We start from the raw sequence: 23714 nt of genomic DNA, 5'->3' as shown, positions 1-23714 counted from the left end.
AATATTCTTCAAACCAGAGAAAGGTCAATCTCATTTTCTGAAATTTCTCCCAATTTCACTGGAAATTTTTCGCAGTTCATCGACACAGCCATCAGAGAACAGGCCAGGGAAGAAAAGCAGAGACTGTAATTCAGTTAAAATACCTGATCTTCGTGAAACAATAAACAGATTTCACTAGAAAACAGCTAAAAAGCTCCAAGTGAACTTCAAGTCTTCAGCTATAGCTACGCTTAAGCTCTCCTCGAGATGGAATCCTCCAAAAAGAAGTCAGCTGAGAAGACGACGAACTCCTAAATCCTCTGCAACACTTGATATTCCACTCGAAATTCCTTGCTGCATGATAAGATTTCTGGAACAACACCCGCCAAAGAACACGCCGGAATACAAAGAAAACCCTAAAAACTTCGGAAAGAAGCTCATTTCCCAGGCGTTAAACACTGTCCTACTCCTTTCTCGAACTGAAATCTTTCAATCCGTCACGCTGAACAGAATCCAGGCAACCTCAATTCCTCTGCATTTTCAACCACTGGACATGAACAACAACAAGGATCGAATAATTCCAAACCGTGTCTTCCCTACAAACTTCTTCCGCCTGAAATTTCGCCCAGGAAAACCAAGAAACAATGAAAAGATTTAGCAATCCCAGGCCAAATCCTCTGATAAAGAAGATACAAAATCGCAAGTTCTAAGTCTCAGAAGCACAGAGAAGATGCGGTGACTAGTGGGAATGAATGCACTGGAATCGGAAATCATGCATCCTTGGAACAAAGCTAAAATAAAAAGAAAACAAAGAAAAAAAATACATATTTATTAGTGTAATAAACACTGATAAACCCCATACTGCATACTGCTTGAGCAAAGGAAGCCCCACAGGCCACAGCTTCATCTGCAGTAACAGGAATGCCCTCGTCTTTTATAGAATATGCAAATGTATCCTATTCCCGCCTTTTCGGTGCTTACTGGGCCAGTGGGCCCATTGGATGCCAAAACCTTGGGCCGTCGGCAGGGGTCACGACTTGCTAATGTGACGTATTTTAAATATTTAACGGCCTTGAAAGGGGTTCCCGTTCCACAATGTGTTGAGATTTTTTGTCAACAAAATACGTTTCAACCCTCTACTAACACCGCACACTCACCATAATACTGGAACTTGCTATGTACGAAATCTGCGATGTAAGATGATGTTGGTAAAGGGTTGGAACCTATTTTATTGACGGGTGATCCGGAGTCTCCCACAGTTGTCATACTTGAAAGACTCTGAAAATAACAATTGGGGGCCTGTTTAACCACACAACTAACTTTACATGCTATTGATGTAGACAGTGGCATCGATGTAGTAATGAGACCGGATCTGCTTCTCACAGAGGGCGCTTCATACGCACATTCTACCATGTATTAGGAATATCTTCCGTATTTTTAAGTTATTATTCAAGGGAGATGTTTCTAATGCACAGTAGATGTGTATGTGAGGCGCCCAAATGTGAGGAACAGATCCCGTCTCTCTGGTAACCGGTAAATGGGCCTAGAAGGGGACCCAGAAGGTGATGAGATGAATTAAGAGAAAAGGGTAGCAGTGGAATTTCTGGAAAGAAAGAGCAAAACTTTCCAATTACAAAATGATGCCAGCTCATTGTTCTGAGACTCCACCAATGATATGTTGGTTCCGTATGCTAAAATACACCTTATGCACCCGCCCTACCAACCCTATTTGTTTGACTGTTTCGTCATGGATCAGAACTTTCCAATCATCCAGACAAATCACAACCACAGATTAATCGGATTCTTTTTGGAGGGTCAGACCACTGTTTTCAAAACTGGACTCGATTGGATGGTTGAACTGGAAAAACCGAGAACCTGTTACTTGACCGATTTTGTTTTCCTCTAAAACCGTTTTTTCCCTTAAAACTGTTGATTTTGGTCGATAAACTGCTGAACTGGCTGATTAATTATTCAAACTGTTCAAATAGTTTTGACTGTTTTTCAAATTTATAATTTTTTTTTAATTTTTTATTTTTTGTCAAAATAGGCCGATCATTCAGATCAAACGATCGGACCGTTCAAATCAATAATCGGACCCCTAAACGGTTCATTTTTTAAAACCATGGGTCAGACAGTATAATAATTGCTTTCTTCCACTGATGGGGTTCATGTGACGATGTGGATTATTTTCTTTTACTTTTATAAGTGCAGCAGATCGGAATCTCCTCCTCACACCCACATCCCGCCTGTATTGAGAGCATCTCCACAGTCCGGACTCGCGAGTAGTGTGGTTGAGGTCCTAGATGGAGAATACCGAGGTTCCTACCACTTATGAATTTGCTAAAACACGCAATGGGCGTAAGTTAGAAACCGAGCAGCAGGGTGGGGGGGACCAAGACCAAGAGAGCTGGTGGGGTGGGATGGGAGCGTGTGTTATTCTGTCTTCGCTGTCCTAGCGGGACCAGCATCATCAGGATGACCCCACCAGATGGGAAGCAGATCTCTTAAAGGATGGCTGCGGTCGTCCAATTTCTCAGAAGGATGAGAACCACCAGTGATAGTTGGCAAGTCACAAGCGTACGACATTAAAAAAAAAAAAAGGAAAGGCATTCTGGAAAGAAGTCAAAAACAAGAAAATGTCAGAGGAAGACGTCCCCCCTATTAATCTACTATGACTACTAATCATCGTTCCCGCTTCACATTGACCAACAACTGCCTGTACGGAAAAGAGTTAAAATGGAACAACGCCCCAGATGGCCTCTGAAATTATGGTTGCACAGTAAGTGTTTGTTTTGCTTTGGTTCATTGAAAGCCGATGGGAAAAGAGTAGGGATCCGTTTGGCATGTGTTTTTATACGATTTTCTGTCTGTTTAAAAATCCGAAAGATCCATTTTTGGTCTATTCTTATTTGATTTGCAGAAGATCTAAATGCTAAAAGATGGAGCACTGAAAAAACATAAAAAAATTTATTTTGAGAAGCTATAGATGTAATTTTCAGGCCTTTATGCCCCCTGGGAGCTTCACCATAGGTGTGCTTGACGCTCACACGCGAATTTTATGAATAATAGCAACTCCCCCCAACAAAAAAAACCTCATTTACACACGCATCTCTTTCAGGTTCGCTTTTCCACTTCCTCCTACTCCGCTAATGTCATCCTTTATCTCCCCTTCTTCGTCTCTCTTCCATGGTCGTCTCCACCGCAATTACTTTTTCCCCTTCTTTTACTGGAGATTACAAATTACTGGGTGCTGGTTTGTCTCACGGCAGTGGTCGTTCATCATTTGGTTGGTGGTTTGCGTAAACTCACATCCCAATATGTATTGTTAGAGGTTTTTTTGTTTCATCGATTGTTATTTGCATAGGTCCATCTCAGATCAATTCTATTTTCTTGCTAGTCAAATTTGTTGTGTTACGTATGGATTAATGTGAACCACTGAGTTTTCTTTTTTTTTTTTTTTTTTTTGTGGTCTGTGATTTGATATGGATTAATGTGGGTGGGACCCACAAGACCTGGATCCACTGTCATTTGGACCATTGTGATCCAACCGTGATGGGTCAAGTGTCAAACATGCAGTAAGTATCCCAGATCAGTAATGTGCATACTCGTGCATACAGATATTGTCTTCCAACATATCCATGAATAATCATATTTACCAAATTGTCTACAAATTGTTCAGGTTTTATATCAAAAGCTCAATGTGTCTATCTTCTCAAAATACTTGCCAAACGGGCCCTCTAAATCTAGGTTACTCCACATATGTGACTTCCTTAATTCCTTTACCGCTATCTCGAGGGGACCTTGCTCTGTCGACATCGATATCTTTCGTTTGTTAATTATAGACCTCCAGCTACCCCTTGGTTCAAGCTCGAGAGTGGAGAGAATAAAACCTTTAGGGCCTTGAGTGGTGATGTGATGACTGATGAGGAATTGAAGGAGGTCCAATCGGTTCTCTCATTCTCTCATTCATGTGCAATCACGTTCTTATGGGACATCCGCTGCAAACAAAAGCCAGGTCACGGGCATGTCCTTGGAACAAATAAAATAAGCGAGACAAAAAGCAATTCCGTCCATTATTTAAACAGTAAAAGAAAGAAGAAAGAAAGAAAACCCATGCAGCAATTCCGGCCATCATGAAAGCTTTCTTTTTCTTCTATTCACCACCTCTCTTCCTTTGTAACAAACCACAGAGCCTTCGGCTTTGCATGCTTTGGACTGATCTCCGAGCTCCGCCAGAAATACCTGTTCCTTCTGTTTGTAACTAACTGGGTACATGGGATTGTTATTTGGCACCTTCCTTCTCAATTTTACTTAAATGGCATCTCAACCCAAATATTCTATCAATTTGATTTTGACCTGACCCAATTCCCAACTTTTGTGTATTATTGCTTCTATACAAGTCACATGGAGTGCCTAATATTTATTTAATTCTTTTTTTTAATTTAATACTAATTTTTTATATAATTATTCATACTATAAAAGGTGAAGCAAAAATGGTTAAGTTTCAGAGGGGAGAATGTAGAGATGATAATTGGGAAAACATTATAAATGATAGTAGATATGTGCTACTTGATTTTCAGGCAAAGTTGTAGCATAAATTCAAGAGGAGAATCAATTGTTGTACTAATAACAGAGATGGTAACTAGTGTACTATTTGCTTTAGAGGGCATTCTTTTTTAGGATTTTGAGAGGGGGGGAAGTTGGTCAATGGGATTTTGGTTCCCATTGACCAAGAATCCCATGTTCTTTTTTCAGATTTATGTGGGGATCAGGGAAAGTTTATTTTCGTAGATATTATTAACCTGGGTAAGTGATACCCATCTCCTAGGTGGGTAAATAACTTTGCCAACACTTGAATGGGACAAAAATGTCTTTATTAATAATAGATTTTTTTGGCTAAAATGGTCATTGCCTTATTTACATGAGAAATAAAAGAACATGGGTAAATGCACTTACCCAGGTAAGTATTTTCCAGAAAAAACTTACCCAGGTAGCTGCATTTACCCGGGTAAATAACTTACCGAAAAACAAATGGGGCCTAAAGGGAAAATTTTTAATGCTGAGAAATAATGCTATATATTGGATTGGTTAGACAGCATTGATTTCAAGAAATTGTCCTTTCCTACTTTTTGTATAAGGTATAATAAGCAATTAAATTTTATGTAGGTTGCTGGTTATATGGTATATCTCATAGGTCCGTTATTCCTCTACTTCATAATGAGGACTTAAAATATGGGTGGACGGATGGGTCCCCAAAATAAATTTAGGCTATGTTTTGTTTGGTTTGAAAAAAAAAAAAAAAAGAGGTGAAGGAGGGAAACCTGTACAACCCTACCTTTTCTTTCTTTCAAGTCATCAAACACAGCCTTAAGATTTCAGTTTGGTGACTTATTGGGGTTGATTCCAAGACTAAGGTGGTGTTTGATTGCACTTTTTAGAGGTCTGAATCTGAAAATGCTATTTTTCAGATTCTCACACTTGTTTGGTTTTACCTCTTAAACTTTATCTGAATATTGTTTTCAGATCTGAAAACCTTAGACCTTGGGTTGGCTCTTAACGTGCTCAGACGCATTTCAGAGCTGGTGCATAATCAAAACTACCCTTCCAATATTTTGTAAATGATGTGCACTATCCCTCACTAACCACAAACCCAAAAACCCTAGTCATTTTCGTGTTTCTCAGGGAGGAAGTGCGACTCCAAGAAGAACGCCACTCTCTATCGCTTTTACTCCCTCTCTCATTCCCTCTCTTCCTGCTTCTCTCTCTCTCTCTCTCTCTCTCTTTCTCTCTCTCTCTCTCTCTCTTCCCGCAGCAACTGTCGCGGTAACTCTGGTTTGTGTTAGAATCAGTGAGACGATGAATAGTAGATTAGGGTAAATGAAGAAGATAGGTTAGGTTGTATTAATTTTATTAAATTTTAATCATATTAATATTTTTATTAGTGATTAATTATTTTTATTATTTTTTATTGTGTTATTTATAATTATTAATTATTATCAATTATGATTCGTTTTACTATTTTTATTCGTGTTATTTCAGTATTAATAATAATTAATTATTTTAATTTTAATCATATTAATATTTAATATTTAATATTAATTTTATTAAGTTTTATTATTAAATAATTAATTATTTATTACTTTTTTTGTATAATTTTGATATTATTTTGAATTTGATAAATTATTTTATATGAAATAGTGCTACCTGCATTCAAAATTACAAAATAGCTTGTTCTAGGGGTAAAATAGTAAAACAAAACAATTTCAGATGTTACACAATTGATCCACACAAACAGCATTATCTATTCAGATCCTTTAAAAGATAAAAAAAAAATCAGATTTCAAACACTTTTAATATCTTTTTAACTTTTTACATCTGAAATTTCAGATTTATCAAACCCACCTAAATCTTGCTTTAGGGATGAATAATGTGAAAAATGAAAAATAGAAAACCATATATGTGAGAAATGAAAAGAGAAAGAGATACATGTGAGTTTTGTGGTGAAAGTATCCGTCATTTATCCTTGTTCCTCTTTCTATCATACTAGTGTCACCACATATGGTATACATTGTGCAAAGATAAAAATTTATATAATCAAATTTAATTTTTTATGATTTACACTAAAACATATAATAAATTTATAATATATATAAATATCGTGGTTGTTCGATCTTGATTTATTGATCTGCACATATGATTGTCAACCTATCGTGTTTGCACATCAATTGAGTTTTCGGGAATGCGTAGGACCAAATTCATAAAAAGCTTGGGAGGTTATCAGCCTTTGGGCCTAGTTTTATTGACTCTGGGGATAAAGGTGTCAGTTACGGCAATGGCTTTAAAGCTGATTGACTGACATTCAAATTGGTCTTGTAGGTGTGGCCATGGAGCATAAGCATGGAAGACCGGAACCTGAAGGCTCTTCAGGGAATTCCTTAACAACTTCCTTTTTTTTTTTATTTCTCTCAATCTCAATCAGGATTTAAATATTAATACGATATTGAATCGAGATGGGTGTGTATCGGTCCATATCGTATTATATCAGCCGATACGCAACGTTTTTCAATTAAACTTTCCGTCAAATCATTTGGTCATATCATGCGTTGTAACATTTAAAGAAATAATACATTTTTATTAATGTCTATCCAAATAAATAATAAATATTTTGGTAAACATAAATATTAATACGATATTGAATCGAGATGTGTGTATTGGTCCATATCGTATTATATCAGCTGATACGCAATGTCTTCGATTAAACTTTCCGTCAAATCATTTGGTCATATCATGCGTTGTGACATTTAAAGAAATAATACATTTTTATTAATGTCTATCCAAATAAATAATAAATATTTATGTTTACCAACCCCAATTAAAAATTAAAATAAATAATATTTAAACTTAGTATTTTATAAACAAATTGAATAAATGATCTATCAATTGGATATTCACATCAAAAGGAGTACCAAAAAATATATTTACATCAAAAGATTATTTTAATCTCAAAAAAGTTATACAAATAAAATATTAATAGTAGAATAATTACCTTACTACTTAAAATTTATAAATTTGCACATGATACATATAACATATCTCACAAATTTTATATAATTTTCATTTTCATTTACATTAAATGACAACATATTTATTATATACAAAAAATAAAAATATTCAAGAATATAATATTAAATTGAATTTATCAAATCCACTAATTTACATTTATATGAAAATTTGATTTTTAATTTCAAAAAAAAAATTAATAATGAAATAATTATTTTAATAATTAAAAAATTATGAATTTGCATATGATATATATCTTAGAAAATTTAACAAATTTTATATGTTTTAAGTTAAAATTATATATTTTATAAATTATTAAATGATAATTTAATTTATGTTTGAGAATTTAATATTTGGTTAACTTTTTTTGTTAATGTTAAAATGTAAAACTAATAAAATAGAAAATAATTGATATAATAATTAAGATAAATATAATAAATCCATCTTGGACTCTTAATTAATGCATTGTATGATAATTGTGCATTTTGCTATTAATTATAATTTATTTTTATGTTCACCATTAAATATTTATATTTCTTATATATTTATACAATATTTATGGCTAATTGACCATAAATTTAGTGTTATTAATGTGTTTATGAAATTTGTATGTGTTTCCCTAGTGTATCCAAGTTTTTCATATTTTTCATCTCTATCCATACGTTTCTAAAGTGTATCCGTATCCGTATCTATATCCAAGTTGTCCAATATAATACTCGATACCGATACTTTAATCATTGATCTCAACATTAATAACAAGAAGAGTAACAAACATTGGATTTCCCTAATGAGTTTAAAATTGCCAAAGTTTCCTCCAACCTCCACAAAGGAAGCAAATCAATAATGAAAATTTAATCGTGTACAAAACTTGTACAGATTTTGCTACCCTTTCCCTGCCTTTTCCCTACCTTTTCCTTCAAATTGAACACAACTAAAAGTAAGAAAAAACAATGAAAAATGGTCCACAACTGAGTGGATTATTCATAGGTCATAGCTCTAGATTTAAAAAATTCAAATCATATATTTTCACAAAATGGGTCGCATTTGTGTTTTCATTGCACGGTTGGATTGAGAAAATGGATGAAAAAAAAGCAAAAACACGTTCAAGTTCAGTGTTTTAAAAGTCCAGGCCCCGGAGCTGAATTGTCTTGCCTCCTGTTGTGGGTCAACAGTTCAATCATCAGGATCAGACCATAACAAATTAACACATTATATCACAATCGGACAAAGTTTTGGCCTCTAGAAGTTTCAACACATTTTAATATGTAACCCATGACTTGGTGACCAGGCCAAACAGGTCAACATTTCAACCACCCAAATCGAATGTTTTATTTTTATCATATCAACAATTTTGGTCAAATTCTGGGTTTTAAGCTGTGTTTGGTTTGAAGGAAAAGGTAGGAAAATGAAGGTAAATGTAGGGAAACTTTTACAAACCTTGTATAAATTTTCCTACATTTCCCTACCTTTTCCTTCAAACCGAACATAACCTTAGGATAACTGAATCTGAAAATGGAACCAGGTGATGGTTTGAACAATTTGATAATCTGGGTCAACAGTTAGCTGAAAACATTGGTTAAGAACGATTTTTTCTACATTTTTTGTCATTGAAAAATAATCATATTCTCTGTTTGACATAGACTAAGGGGTGTTCGGCAACATGGTAGTTTTTATTTTCAAAAACAAAAACTACCATATGTCAGCAAACAAATTGGGTACTTGTACAAAGTGCAACTTGGGTTGGGTTAGCTCAAGCCCAATCCAACTCCGGTCCAAAAAAGGTAGAAAAGGGCACTTGCAATAGTTGGGCCCCTTTCAACCATTGGACTGCTATTTAGAGATTTAAATAGCACTCCAGAGAAAGGAGGTTCTCTCTCAGTCTCTCACTCCTCTTTCAATGTTATTGACTTTAGTAAGAGAATGGAGTACACTAAATGGAAAAGATTCAGATTTTATTTTATCCTTCATTTTTCGTGGGTTTGGATGGTATGAATCGTTTAGGTGTTTGTAGACAATTTGAGAACCATGATGTTTCAGGTTATCCTAAAGCTGGCCTGTCAAATTTATTAGCTTTTGCAGATGATATTGGACATTTTGCAACTTTATGTTGATTTATTGTTATCAAAAGGTCCATCTGATTAACAAAAAAGAACTCATCTATTAAGAGTACATAGGAGGGCAAAAGAGGATTTAATGATTTTCTATGAGTTAAAAACTGAGGAAGGGTATATAGTAGGTCAGCCCAAAAGGTATATTTAAGTCCATTTTAAAATGATAGAATATGTTTAAATCAATTACTCAAAATTCAAGGTAATGGTTAAGTCTTTTACCCTAATTAAATTAATATTAACCAAACAGGTATGGTAATATTGGATCCTTATGTTCCTAGACCTTACGAGGATGAGGCTGTCTGTAACTGGTGGGAAGATTAAAAGAACTACAGGAATCGAGAGATTGATAAGTTTCTGCTAGAAAATGTGAGTATGATACTATGTGCACTGTAGAAACTTTGGAAAATTAGAAATAAGAAATTTTTTAACAATGTATGGATTCCTCCATTGGTAATCTTTGAGAAGGTTAAAAGTGAGTTTTCTAGAATTTATGTCCTTTTTACCTTTGAGGATAACCTCCATGATGACTTGTCGAATTCAAGCATCTTAGTCAGCTGGAAGAGTCCATGTCGTAATGAAGTAAAAATTAATTTTGATGTGTCAAGGAAAGGGAAAGACCCTTGTGCAATTGGTGCGTGGTTGTTAAGTAAAGATATTGGCTCGTGCTCGATCAACATGACAGATGCTTGAGCGGCGTTGGAATCTCATCCGGTGGTGGTGACAAAGTTCAGGCGTTATAGAATAGTCATCGAAGGGGGCTCGAAGCTGGTTATCAATGGGTTGAAAGGATACGAGGAACTTCCTTGGCCAACATGAGTCACACTAGGGAGGTGTATCTTGTACAAGCCTAATGGCTAGAGATTTTCTTTTATGTTTGTTTTAGTGATGTTTGGTGTGCGTAGCTTGCTTGAAGGGCTTTTGTTAGTTTTGGATCAAGGTTTTTAAAATTGACCCAGACAACGAATAGGTTAGGGGTTTGGTTTTCGGACCGAATGGTCTAATCGTTTGAACCGAACGAACAACCTATTTTGACAAAAAAAAGTAAAAACCGATTAAACCGTTGAACAATTTGATCGCTTGAGTCAACGATTTATTGACCAAATTAATGGTTTGGGGGAAAATAACGGTTCTGAAGTAAAATGGAATTGATCATCTGACCGGTTCCTGGTTTTTTCTGGTCCGACCATCTGATCTATCCAATTTTAAAAACCATGTTTTAGACAGTCAGTCATATTTATTTAAAAATGTATTTTGCATTATCATTAAAATCAGTCGTGTAATGTTTTGATATGCATTTGATGTGACAACATTTGTGTGAACATAAACGAGGAAGAGAGGACCGAGGATCTTCCTTAATTAGTAGCTTTGATTCTTGAAAGAGAAAGATTTTGCATAAGAAAGAGAAGTGAGTGGCCAGTGGTTAGAAAAGGGGCTTGCATTGATAGAACAGCAAATGGATCAATCAATTGCATGATCTGCCTGTATCAAAATGTAGCCACTATTAACGTTAGGGTTTTAATCAATTCTCATCTATTGGATTCATCAATTTTATTAAAAGGATTGGACACCGATAATTGTTTGTTGATTGGGTTGGGCGTCCAATGAACCAAAATTAATATCAGCACATACAAGAAGAAAATTCGAAGTCAAATACCGTGGTGAACTCGTCGGGCCATTCTAATCCAGATGGCGACTGACGAATTGCCATTATCCGGGGACGGTGTTGGAACTCACTATCTAGCTACTTAATCAGTAAGTTGTACAGGGACTTCTCTTTCACTACAAATCGCTATCTCGATTCTTCGATATTTTCACCTTGTCACGTAGACCTTGCTAATGGTGAAGAGAGCTTGGTGCATAATAAGAGGCCGTTCATTCATGCATCCATTCAATCTATTATCGTCGACAAGGTCTATCGCCTCAGTCGCTTTCTGCGTTGGATGAATGGATGACGCATGGCGACTTGTGTCACGAAACAAATTGAGTTACAGCTCCAGAGTCCAGCCCTCACTTTGACTCATTATTTTAGTTGGGAAATTAAGACTCCGGAAGTTGTACAATTTTAGCAATTCTGATTTCATACGCAATAGGGGGTAGGGGGTGAGATTTAATTGAGTTACGCTGCGACTGAGAATTTGTTAAATTTTCAATGGAGCTGAATCCCGATTCGAGATCAAAGAAGTTCGGATTCTTCAAATGGGGCAACCCAACGCAGCCCTATAACTAAATTCAGCTGAAGCAGTTCTTGTAAGCAAATACGAATGGTGAGGTATAGAAGTAAAAACACGTGATTTGGAAGTTGAATATCTACCGAGTACTAAGCGTGTGGGACAGCTGAATCCATATCAATTCGTTCGGTATCGCAACAGAATTGACACCTGTAAATTGTCTTCATGGCGAGACAGGGCATTGCTTGGTCTTTTGTTTTTGTTTTTGCACAGGGCATTGTTTGGTCTGGACCACAGATTTTTAGATATTGAATATTCCTATTATTATTGCTCATTTAAAAAATGCAGTCTATATAAGTGGAAGATACGTATCAAACTCTTTTTCTCTGACGTAAAACTTTTTTCCATCTTCCCGTTTAGAACAGAAATGAAATCAAACCATGAATCACACACTGTTTAACGAAAGGAGCAAAAAAGAGGATTGTTTGGCAGGTATTTTTGTATGATTTTTTTGGGTTTTTCAAAGTTTGATATAATAAAATTTGATCTTTTCCCATTTTCGGCACCTAAAAATCTTTCATTACATCTTTCGGCCATCTAAGCTAGACATTACTAACTTGCCAAGCAGCACCAAAATCAGTCTTGATTCCAGCCACTATAGCTTGGTTTTTTAATAATTAAGGAAACTTACTTAAACCACCATTATTTTTTTAATAAATAATTAAAAATTTTCTTATATTTTAACCTCTGCACATCCCTCTCTTCATCTTTTAAATAAATATAAAAATACACTCCCTTTTTAAAAATTGCCATAATGATGTGGTTTGAAGTTTTTAAAAATCTTATTATTTATATCTGATGTTGCTCAACCCGAGGTGGTGCACGAATTGATGAGAGCAATTAGATAGTCCTTGCCAACAGGGAAGTGCCGAGCTACAAGGATGAGGCAGCACTTTAAAACCTGTGATCAATAAATGAGAAGTCAGAGGCCCGAAGAGATTTCTCCGGGTTGGTACTTCGACGCTCAAGTCAGTAGGAGATGATGGATGGTCGGGCCGAGGTATAAGGATGCTGGTCCGAGTAGAATAGCAGTATAGGTGTCAAAAGTTGGAATCCTTTACCTTGAGCATGGAGTACCTCTTTATAGCCAAAGGTCCGTGTCCTACTCGGATTGGGCTTCCAGGGTTGTCAGGATGAGGTTAACCACCGGGGTATTTGGGATAGTCCTATTCCCCGACGGAGTTCTCTTCCGTACTCCTCCTTATCCATAGTCGTGCTCATCCGTGTGACGTGTAGCTAATGTGGATGAGAGGATAAGATGGGGGGCCACAGTAGTAGTGTAGCCTGGCCTAAGTCGCGGAGGCCATGTATGTCGTGGAGCTGGCCGAGATAAGTTGACAAGGCCAGGCTACTGGGTGATGACTGGGCAGCCACATCTCTCTTAGGACCAGCTCAACCATGACCTGAACACCACTCCCCCAGTTCAGAAGTCGAGGCATTAAGTGTTCAGTCGAAGTGTAGTGCGGCAGGATCTTTTGTTCCTCGGCTGAGGAACTCCAAGTTGAAGTCTGGTTGAGCATCCAGTCCACTTGATGTTCCTCAATGTTCGCTAGAATGTGAGGTCCGTAAAATGTGGATTGTGGTCGGGGAGTCATTCAATCGTCGGCTGCAGAACTCCAAGAATTCTAACTTTGGAATCCGAACACCACTCCCCCAGTTCTAAAGCCGAGGAGGGGGAGTGCTTGGCCGAAGTGTTGCGCGGTCGTGTAGCTTGGCAGGGCATCGAGCTGAGCTTTGAGATCTGTGTCTTCCTGGTGGAGCTAAGGAAGGACTCTTCGTTCCTCGGCTGAAATGCTACATCACTTAGCTCGGCCAGGTGTTGAGGAAGGGCTTTCTGATTCCTGGTGGAGGCCGAGCTTCGGTGTTGAGACCATTGTGATGCTCGGCCATGGTGTGCCGAGCTGTAGAGTTGGGGGCTTAGCTCGGCCGGATGCCAAGGAAGGGCTTTTTGATTCCTGGTGGAGGCCGAGCTTCGGTGTTGAGGCCGGCACTGTGATGCTCGGCCATGGTGTGCCGAGCTCCGAAGTCGGGGGCTTAGCTCGACTGGGATGTCGAGGAAGGGCTTTCTGATGTCGATAGGAGGCCAAGCTTTGGGTGGTCGGGGAGCGGTCAGCCGCGTTGGAGAAGGAGGTGGCCAAGCTGAAGGCCCAATTGGCTAAGCAGGTGGATGTAGTGCGTGGCCTGAGGCAAGAGATCGCCGAGCTAAAGGCGGAGAAGGCTGCTGAGGAGGCGGTAGATCGGTACAAGGCCTCGGTGGAGGGCTCTGCGTCACTGCCCAGAGTTGAGTGAGATTGTGCAGACTTAGGAGGCGTATGACTTAGGCACTCTACCTGCTTCGAACAATCTCGTTGATGGGGATGATGATGGTGAGGATGGTGACAAGGCCATTGATCCCCCCGCCAAGGATTGAATGGCCGCAGGGTTCTTTGTTTTTCCTGTTCTTGTAATAGCTCAGTATGCCAAGCTTTAACCTGCTGCACTGATGGCTTAACTTAATGAAACTTTTTTGTTCTTAACTTGTGTGCATACATACATCATTCTTTTTTTTTTGGTTCCTCGGCCTTACCTTGGCCAAGGTCTAGGGTTGACCGATATCTTCAATCTTCGGCTAGTGGGGCTGGAGTATATTCTGAGCTCTCATCTTTGGGATGCTCAATTTCTAGTCTCAAGAGCTTTTGGGGCTCTTCGAGGGCTGGTCATTCCTCGGCTAGCTTTGACCGACAGTCGGTTGGGCAAGTGGAGTTTGATGATCGCCCTCAGGCCTTGATGGGTGGGGGCATTCTTCTCCACCTTATGCTCGGTCGTCGACATCCGAATCGAACTACTTGGTCGGTGATGTGCTGCCGAGCTATGCATCATGGGCTCAGGCCATTCACAGATCAGCTAAGTTAGTGAGGTGCGCCAAGCTACACATGTGTCATGCAGTGAGTGTAGTGTGACTGTGTAGTGTGGCTGTGTAGGATGGCGGCAGAGCGTGGCTGTGTAGCGCAACTATGTAGTGCGGCTGTGTAGCGCGATTTTGTAGCATGGCTGTGTAGTGCGGCTTACACGGTGCGTGTGTACGGTGTGCCCTACTGCGGTTGTCGAGCTCGCAAGAGCAAACCATGGAGGTGGACCTACTGCGGTTGTCGAGCTCGCAAGAGCAAACCATGGAGGTGCCCTACTGCGGTGTGCCCTACTCAAGTCAATAGGAAATGATGAATGGCCGGGCCGAGCAGAATAGCAGTATGGGTGTCACAAGTTGGAATCTTTTACCTTGAGCATGGAGTACCTCTTTATAGCCGAAGGTCCGTGTCCTAGTCAGGTTGGGCTTCCAGGGTTGTTAGGATGAGGTTGGCCGCCGAGGTATTTAAGATAGAGTCCTATTCCCCGACAAAGTTGTCTTCCTTACTCCTCCTTATCCGTAGTCATGCTCATTCATGTGACGTGTAGCTAACATGGCTGAGATGATAAATGGGGGGCCACAGTAATAGCGTAGCCCGGCCTAGGTCGCGGAGGCCATGTATGCCGCAGAGCTAGCCGAGCTAAGCCGACATGGCCAGACTGACTGGGCGATAACTGAACAACCACATATCTCTCAGGACCAACTCAGCCATGACTCGAACAATACCTATCAATAACTTAATACCTATGAATAACTTCATGAAAGATCCATTGTATTATCCTAAAACGATGAATTACATTATTTAAGCAGTGTTGTTTTAAAAATCAATCCGGAGGTTGACCCATTTTTTACCTAAAATCAAGGTTTTTAAAACCGAATCAGACAGGGAACCATTTTGGACCTGATTCGTGGGTTGAGTGGTCTGATCGTCTCGTCCGAACAAATGGTCCGTTTTGACAAAAAAATAAAAAAAAAGCAAAAAATCGTTGTTTGTGTTAACGGTTCGACAACCTGGGTCAACAGTTTATTGACCAAATCAACGATTTTTGGCAAAAAAAAGTGGTTTTGGGGTAAAATGGAATTAATCAGGTGACCATTCTCATGTTTTTTAGTCTGACCATCCCATCCGGCCTGGTCCGGTTTTAAAAACCTTGGCCAGAATTTTAATTATTTGAAACATGGGGAGGTAAGGAGGTTTTTCCAAAGATCAAGCTTTTAATTAATTTTTGTTTTTTATTACCCTAATATATACTCGACAACATTGTTGCTGCATGATAAAAGGGGTAAAAGCAAATACCAAACGAGGAGTTTTATTTGGCAAATTGTTGGGTTGTGTATCAATTGGTAGAGGTGTCAATTTTACTGGGTTTGGTCTAACCCAATCCAGTCCAATGTGAGTCCACTTACAAATGGATTGGATTCAATCTAGTCCAAATCCAATCTAATCCACTAAAATGTAAATGGATTGCATTGGATTCAATCCAAACCGAATAAAACATAAAAAATTATATAAAAAGCTAGAACATATAAAAAAATTACAAAAATATATTAAAATGAAGAAAATCTGAAAATGACAAAAATATACCCTTTCAGCATTGAAAAAGCACTTTTTTGAGCACTTTTACAAAAGCAATTTTATGAAAGTACTTCATAAAAGTAGTTCTGTAGAAGTGTTTATAAAAGTACTTCCGTAGAAGTGCTTTTGTGGAAGTGTTTTTGTAAAAGTACTTTCTTAGAAGTGCTTTTATAAAAATGTTTTCATAAAAGTACTTTTGTAGAAGTGCTTTCGTAAAAGTTTGTTCATAAAAGTGCTTTTATAAAAGTGCTTTTGTAAAAGTGTTTTGTAAAGGTATTTCCATAAAAGTGCTTATGTAAAAGTACTTTTATAAAAGTACTTCCGTATAAGTGCTTTTATTAAAGAAGTTTCACAAAAGTGCTTTTATAAAACAGCTTCTATAAAAGTGGTTTCATAAAAGTATTTTTCGTAAAAATGCTTTCATAAAAGTGTTTTTGCAAAAGTGATTTTATATCGACTTAAGTTCGATTTCAAATTAGACAAGGGTTTGGCCTCATGATCAGATTATTGGAAATTTAGTTTATATCCAATTTAGACCAATTTATTTTGGATTAACCAAATCTAATGATTATAATGAATAATCTAAATCCGATTTAATAAGGTTTGGATCGGATGCATGCTATCCAAAACCGGTCAATTGACACCCTATCTGACATTCATGTGATATATTATCTCTGTTTTTTTTTTTAATTTCCCTCCCTAAAAATGTTTGTCCTCTTTCCCCAACATAAATCATACATGCAGGTTCCAGCACCACACGTTTGTCCTCTTACACCTGCATGGCCCCTTGGATGCTAATGGAGTGATGACTATTGACCTTTCCTCAATTCTGTGAACACGTGGATCCCTAAGACTGGAAAGCTGCGAGTACAGACAAACAACCCCTTATCAATTCATTTGTTTATACAATGCGTGAGTGGACTGTGGTCTGTGGACAGATCGATGGATATGATTTGCAAATTGCAATAGATAATGTCTCTGGCGAAAGACTGGCTTAAATACTAGAACACTGAAGAATCTCAAGGAGGGACGAACAGAGTTCTTCCCCGTGAGAATCATGGAGAAGAACCAGCGGCATGTTTCTACAACTGATGATGAGCCCAAGATCAAATACAGAGGAATTAATGCCATGCCCTTTATAATAGGTATACAGAGACTAGAGAGATTGTTATTAAATAATATTAATTAGCTAGTCCACACTTCACGGTTGTGAGTTCACTAATCATAGTTAATTCCATGCATCTTTCACTCGTTAATATATGGATGTGATATTATTGCAGGGAACGAGACCTTCGAGAAGCTGGGAACCCTCGGCACCTTATCCAACCTCATGGTCTACCTCACCACTGTCTTCAACCTGAAAAGAGTGTCGGCGGCGACGCTCATCAACGTCTTCAATGGTACCACAAACTTGGCCACCTTGATTGGAGCTTTCCTCTCAGACACCTACTTTGGACGTTACAAGACGCTCGGATTCGCTTGCGTTTCTTCCTTCGCGGTATACTACAATTCTTATCATCAACTTTTCATACTCTAGCTATGTTTTATATTAATTACTCTTAGAAAACATACTGTCGCTGCTGCCTCCTTACTTTTTTTTTTTTTTTGAAGGGGTTGCTTGTCATAACGCTAACCGCAGCCATTTCCAAATTGCACCCTCCACACTGTGGGAAAAATGAGACGGGACATTGCGTCCGACCGACGGGAGGGCAAATGATGTTCCTACTAAGCGGGTTTGGGCTCCTAGTGATCGGAGCCGGCGGTATCCGGCCATGTAACTTAGCCTTTGGAGCCGATCAGTTCAATCCGAACACTGAATCAGGAAAAAGGGGCATCAACAGCTTCTTCAATTGGTACTACTTCACCTTCACCTTCGCCATGATGGCGTCCTTAACTGCCATCGTCTACGTGCAGTCCGACGTGAGCTGGGCCATTGGATTAGGGATCCCTGCATTTCTCATGTTCTCATCCTGCGTACTCTTCTTCATGGGTTCGAGAATCTACGTGAAGGTGAGACCAGAGGGGAGTCCCTTGACATGTGTGGTACAGGTCATAGTGGCTGCAACTAAGAAACGAAGGTTGAAGCTGCCAGAAAACCCATCCCTCTCCCTCTTCAACCATCTTCCCGCTGGTTCTCTCAACTCCCATCTTCCTCACACAGAGCAATTCAGGTATCAAACTCGAGCTATTACTTGAACTTTCCATTATCTTCACTATTTTTATTACTTTTTAGGGCAAACTGCTGAAATCTCCCTAAAGTTTCTGGCCGTTACTAAACCTACCCTGAAGTTTGGTAATTGCAATCTCCTCCCAAAAACCTTCTGACACAGTGTGAAAGTTGAAAAGTAGACCCCCTCCCCTTAGAATCCTCTATTAAAGACAAAAAAATGTCCAGAATACCCATACAATTACTATTGAAACTGGTTTCTATAGAAAAAAATAATAATACAAATTTTATAAACAACAAAAAAGAAAAAGAATTTAAAATTTGTAGCTTTACTTTTGAGCCATGGATATGAGTGGCAATTTTGGAAAATAAATCTATTTCAGAAAAAGATATTAGAAGGGTTTGGGCCGGTCATTCATATGAGGAGAAAATTTAGAAAACAAACATTTTGGTCAAAAGTAAATATATGAGTATTTTGGACATTTTTATGACTCTTTTTATAAGATTCTAACAAAGAGGATCTACTTGCAACTATGTTAGAAAGTTTAGGGGATGTGGTTAGAATTACTAAACTTCAGGGTTGGTTTAAGCAACAACAAGAAGTTTCAAGGAAGGTTTCAGCAATTTACTCTACTTTTTAAGGGACTAACTAGGACGTTAATGGTGTTGTTAAAGTTTAAATATATGTCATAAGGGCGTTTCTAAGGATGGCTGATTCAGTCATCTCAAAATTGTTCTCAGAGCCCTTTTTAGGCATGTATTGGGAATATCTCCATATTTGTATTTTTTTTATTCATGGGGAGATGTTCCCAATACATGGTTGAAAAGGCTATGAGAACAGTGTGAGCAGCTAATCCGATTTCATTTCTAAAACAATTGCATTAGGCTTGAGGTCATAAATCCGACTCCGGATCTCCCCTGTATATATAATAATATGCAGAGGATGAGATGTTCTCCATGTATGGCTGTGATAAACATGTGCAGAGTTCTCGTGGGCAGGAGATCCAAATTCCATAAATCCAATGTGAGCTACTAATTAGCTAGCAAAACGAATTCAGATTCAGTAAGCACAAGACTGTGCTCACACTGTCCTAACAGCCACTTGCAGTTGTGCATGGGGAATATCTCCCCATGAAGAAAAACATACAAGTATGAAAATATTCCCAATACGTCGTTGCAACTTGCAAGTGAATTGGGATTTGTTCCCCACAGCCACATCCCACTGTGTATTGAGAACATCTCTCATAAATAAGAAACATGCAAGTACGTACAGGAGAAATTTCTAAGACGTGCAGCTAGAACATGATGTGAGGTTGGCGTGAGGAGCATATTCAGACTCATGAGTGGCTGTAAATATGGTGTGAGCATGGCCTTGTAAGAGCTGAATCCAATCTCTAGCAAAACAAACTGGTAGCTAAAATATGAGAATTCACATATGCTGCGATTAGAGTTGCTCCAAAAATTGGAACAACCCCAACGAAAGAATCCAAATACCCTACTCCCTTTCTCTACCCGCACCCTATCCACAATACACTACAATCTGACATTTCATTAGGGGTGGCAACGAGCCAGGCTTTTCACGAGCTGCTCGAGCTCGATCGTGAGGCTATATATATATATATAATAAAAATATTATAATTATTAATTTTTTAAATATAAAATAAAAAAATTATATATAATTTTTTTTATAAATATTTTTTCTAAATATTTTTATAATAAAATATAAAATGAATCGAGCCGAGCTCGAGCCTAGTACTATTCGGCTCAGCTCGACTCGAATCCACCCCTACATTTCACAATACAAGATAGTGATGTTGGTTGCAATTCACGACAAATAGAAAAGCCCGAATCTCCTGCCCACGAGAACCCTACCCATATTTATCACAACCACACATGGAGAACATCTCATCCTCTGCATATAATAATATGCAGGGGGGAGATGTTCTCAATTCACGGGGGGTGGTGTATTGTGGGTACGCATGGGCAAGAAATCTGGAATCCAAATAGTGTGAATAGAGAGTAGTGGGCAGGAAATCCGGTTTGCCAATGAAATGCGAACATGCCACTATTTGTGAAACTCTTTAAACCCCAAAAACATGGAACTCTTTATCTCACCGACAATTAATTAATCAGGCGCACAACCAATATTTCAGGAACTGAACATAACATGTGCATCTTCTTAACACAGCTCGGGACGGCCCTTCTAGTTTTGATCAAAAGTTGAAAATATATTGTCTTTTATTCAGAACACTGGCGTAATTTACATTTGGCTGGGTCGCTCCAAAATGGGAGTTGACGTGAACTCAAAATGGACACTTTTGGTTTACTTGTGATTGGATATAAATTCGTATAATTTAAATATTATAATCAGTAAAATTCAAATATCCTATTCGTATAATTTGAATATTAGGTGATTAATATCCTATCCAAATTTGGATATGACTCGATTAAATTCAGTAAGTATTTGAATGATTTTATATTAATTACTTAAAATCAGTCAAATCAAATCAAATTTGAATTAGAATATTAATGTTTGATTGATCAAAATTCTTTTTATTTACACCCTGTAGACTTGTCCTTTTACCAAAATTTGAATGGACCCAAGCTTAAAGCCAAACCCAAAATAACGTAAAGCCTGGCTCATGAATAGGTTTATTCATCAAATTTAGGCTCAAAATATGAGACATGTGACAAGTAAAAGAAGCTTTACTTGTACAGAATTCCCTGTCCCTTGTAAAATTGAAATTAGATTTGCTCCTCACACAGGGCTCCTCAAACCAACTTCATAGCACATTCAGCCATGCATTGGGAATATCTTCTGTTCATGAATTTTATTATTTATGGGGAGATATTACCCATGCAAATTGGGTTCTGCTCCTCATAAAGCGTGCCTCATAGCTCCGTCCCACTGTATATTGGGAATATCTTTCACCAATGACAATATGCAAATATGGGAGATGTTTCTGATGTGCACGCTTTGAGGAGTAAATCAATTGGCACTCCCCAAAAACCAACCACCAACCAGATGCCTATATATGGGCCCATATGTGAATGGATGCCAATGCTTTCAAAATGCCAACAGACTTTTTGTGAGGAGATTCAGACATCCAGTATCCCTATGGATGATACAAAAGTTGCCCATATCGGTCTCAAATATGACCAAATAGGAGATCCAAACCCTGTGAACCCCAAAACGACCAGAGCAGATATTATTGTCTAAATTGAAATCATCTTTAATTTGAAGCTTTGAACCTAATTACATGATTGTGTGACTAGTTTCCTGGACAAAGCCGCGATCATAACCCTTGATGACCAGATCAACTCAGATGGTTCAGCCATGGACCCATGGAGGCTTTGCAGAATGCAGCAAGTGGAGGAGGTGAAATGTCTAATAAGAATATTCCCCATATGGGCCTCAGGCATCCTCTACTATGCAGCCATCGTCCAACAACATACTTACGGAGTCATCCAAGCCCTTCAGTCTGATAGACGCCTCCGGGGGACCCACTTCGAGGTCCCAGCAGCTTCCTACATTGTGTTTGCCATGATTAGCCTCACCATCTGGCTACCCCTCTATGACCGCATCATAGTCCCCACCCTCCGAAGGTTTACAGGCAAAGAAGGTGGCATTACACAACTCCAGAGGATGGGAGTCGGAGTTGTTCTCTCAGTTCTTACCATGGTTTTGTCTGCCTTGGTGGAAGAGAGGAGAAGGACCTTAGCTCTTACCTATCCAACGCTAGGCATTGCTTCAGGAGGAGGAGGCGCTATTTCATCCATGTCCGGATTGTGGTTGATCCCTCAGCTCGCACTTGCCGGCATCACTGAAGCATTTGGCTCGATTGGCCAAATCGAATTCTACTACAAACAGTTCCCAGAGAACATGAGAAGCATTGCAGGGTCTATGTTCTTCTGTGTCATGGCAGGGGCGAGTTACTTGAGTGGTCTCTTGGTGTCCGTAGTTCACAAGGTCACGGCCAGAGCTGCAACCGGAAATTGGTTGCCGGAGGATCTTAACGAGGGAAGGTTGGACTACTTTTATTTCTTGGTTGCTGCCTTAGGGACCCTAAATTTTGGGTATTTTCTGATATGCGCTAGGTGGTATAGATACAAGGGTACTACGGGTGACAGTATCACCCTTGAGCTAGCCACGGAAACAAAACAACCTAACAAATCTTCTGTTTGAATTACAGTGCAACTACCACCGATCTAGTTCACTTCTGTTACTTATCCTGTGTTTACCGAAAAATATTTATATATATATATCACTTCTGTTACAGTTAGCTACGTTCTAGTCTTGGGCTGCTGCTGCGAATGAGGAGGCTCCACGTATAGTTCACTTTTGAAGTAGTACTCCATGTTAAGATGTTAACATCAACCACTTTCTCTACTATTGGTCTGTACGGATCCCATGTGGAGTTTCTTCATTCCTGTCAACAGCCCGAGCTAAAATCAGGTCACTTGCAGCAAAAGTGAGCTCTAGTTGGCCGTATTTCCAACTGCCCATAAGGTGGAATTTCTTTTTTTTTTTTTTTGTAAGGTGGAGTTTCTTGAATTTAGATCAAAAGGGGTTTGTATTTTTGTTGGTGAAAGCTTTTGAGCATAATACATAGACAAAAGACAAAATATAAAAGCTTTTGAAATTTGTAATATTATGTCTTTTTAGTGCAATTTCTGCCTTACGCTCAAATACATCAGTTTTTACATGGGTCATTATTGCCTGTTGGCCCAATTATGTTTCTAGTCAATGATTTTGAATGAGATACAGAACTGCTAGTGATGGTTGTGGTTTGGGGCTTTCTAGACTTATCAAATCACATTGATACAACGTATCATGAGGTCTCATGTGTGCGGAATATTGACATGTTCATCCACAATTTAGATTTCGTTTTTTGTATTAGAAATATTTCTGTACTTGTATCTATTTTCTATACACGACTGGAAATTGGGTTGAAGATTAAAAAGCAGTTCAAGTAATGTTACCAACTTATTTTTCACCATGTTCTATTATGAGGCTGCAAGAGAGGGGACCAGGGAAGCACATTAGATAAGCACATAATAAGTATTTTGACAAATGTCAAAAGTGGATTTTAATCTTTTTCATAAATAGGGTGGGGATATTTTAAGAGACAAGTGTCAAAAAATAATTTCAAGTACTTATTAAACATGCTTACAACATTGTGCCTACCGGATCCAAACCGACAAGAGA

The 23714-nt window shown here is 38.4% G+C and overlaps 1 protein-coding gene across 1 annotated transcript; it reads left to right on the top strand.

Moving 5' to 3' along the window:
* Nucleotides 1-17257: 17257 nt before the first annotated feature.
* Nucleotides 17258-23195, top strand: LOC104586717 (protein NRT1/ PTR FAMILY 2.9-like). The gene is made up of 4 exons (XM_010244028.2): nt 17258-17483; nt 17619-17836; nt 17950-18509; nt 21782-23195. The coding sequence occupies exons 1-4, from the start codon at nt 17396-17398 to the stop codon at nt 22689-22691; spliced, it is 1776 nt and encodes a 591-aa protein (XP_010242330.1). The 5' UTR covers nt 17258-17395; the 3' UTR covers nt 22692-23195.
* The last annotated feature ends 519 nt before the right edge of the window (nt 23196-23714 follow it).

Source organism: Nelumbo nucifera, chromosome 4, assembly GCF_055504915.1.
Source record: "Nelumbo nucifera cultivar China Antique chromosome 4, China Antique-T2T, whole genome shotgun sequence".
In the NCBI taxonomy this organism is placed as follows: Eukaryota; Viridiplantae; Streptophyta; class Magnoliopsida; order Proteales; family Nelumbonaceae; genus Nelumbo; species Nelumbo nucifera.
The sequence above is the reverse complement of the archived record's forward strand: the minus strand, read 5'-3'. Positions and strand labels throughout refer to the sequence as shown.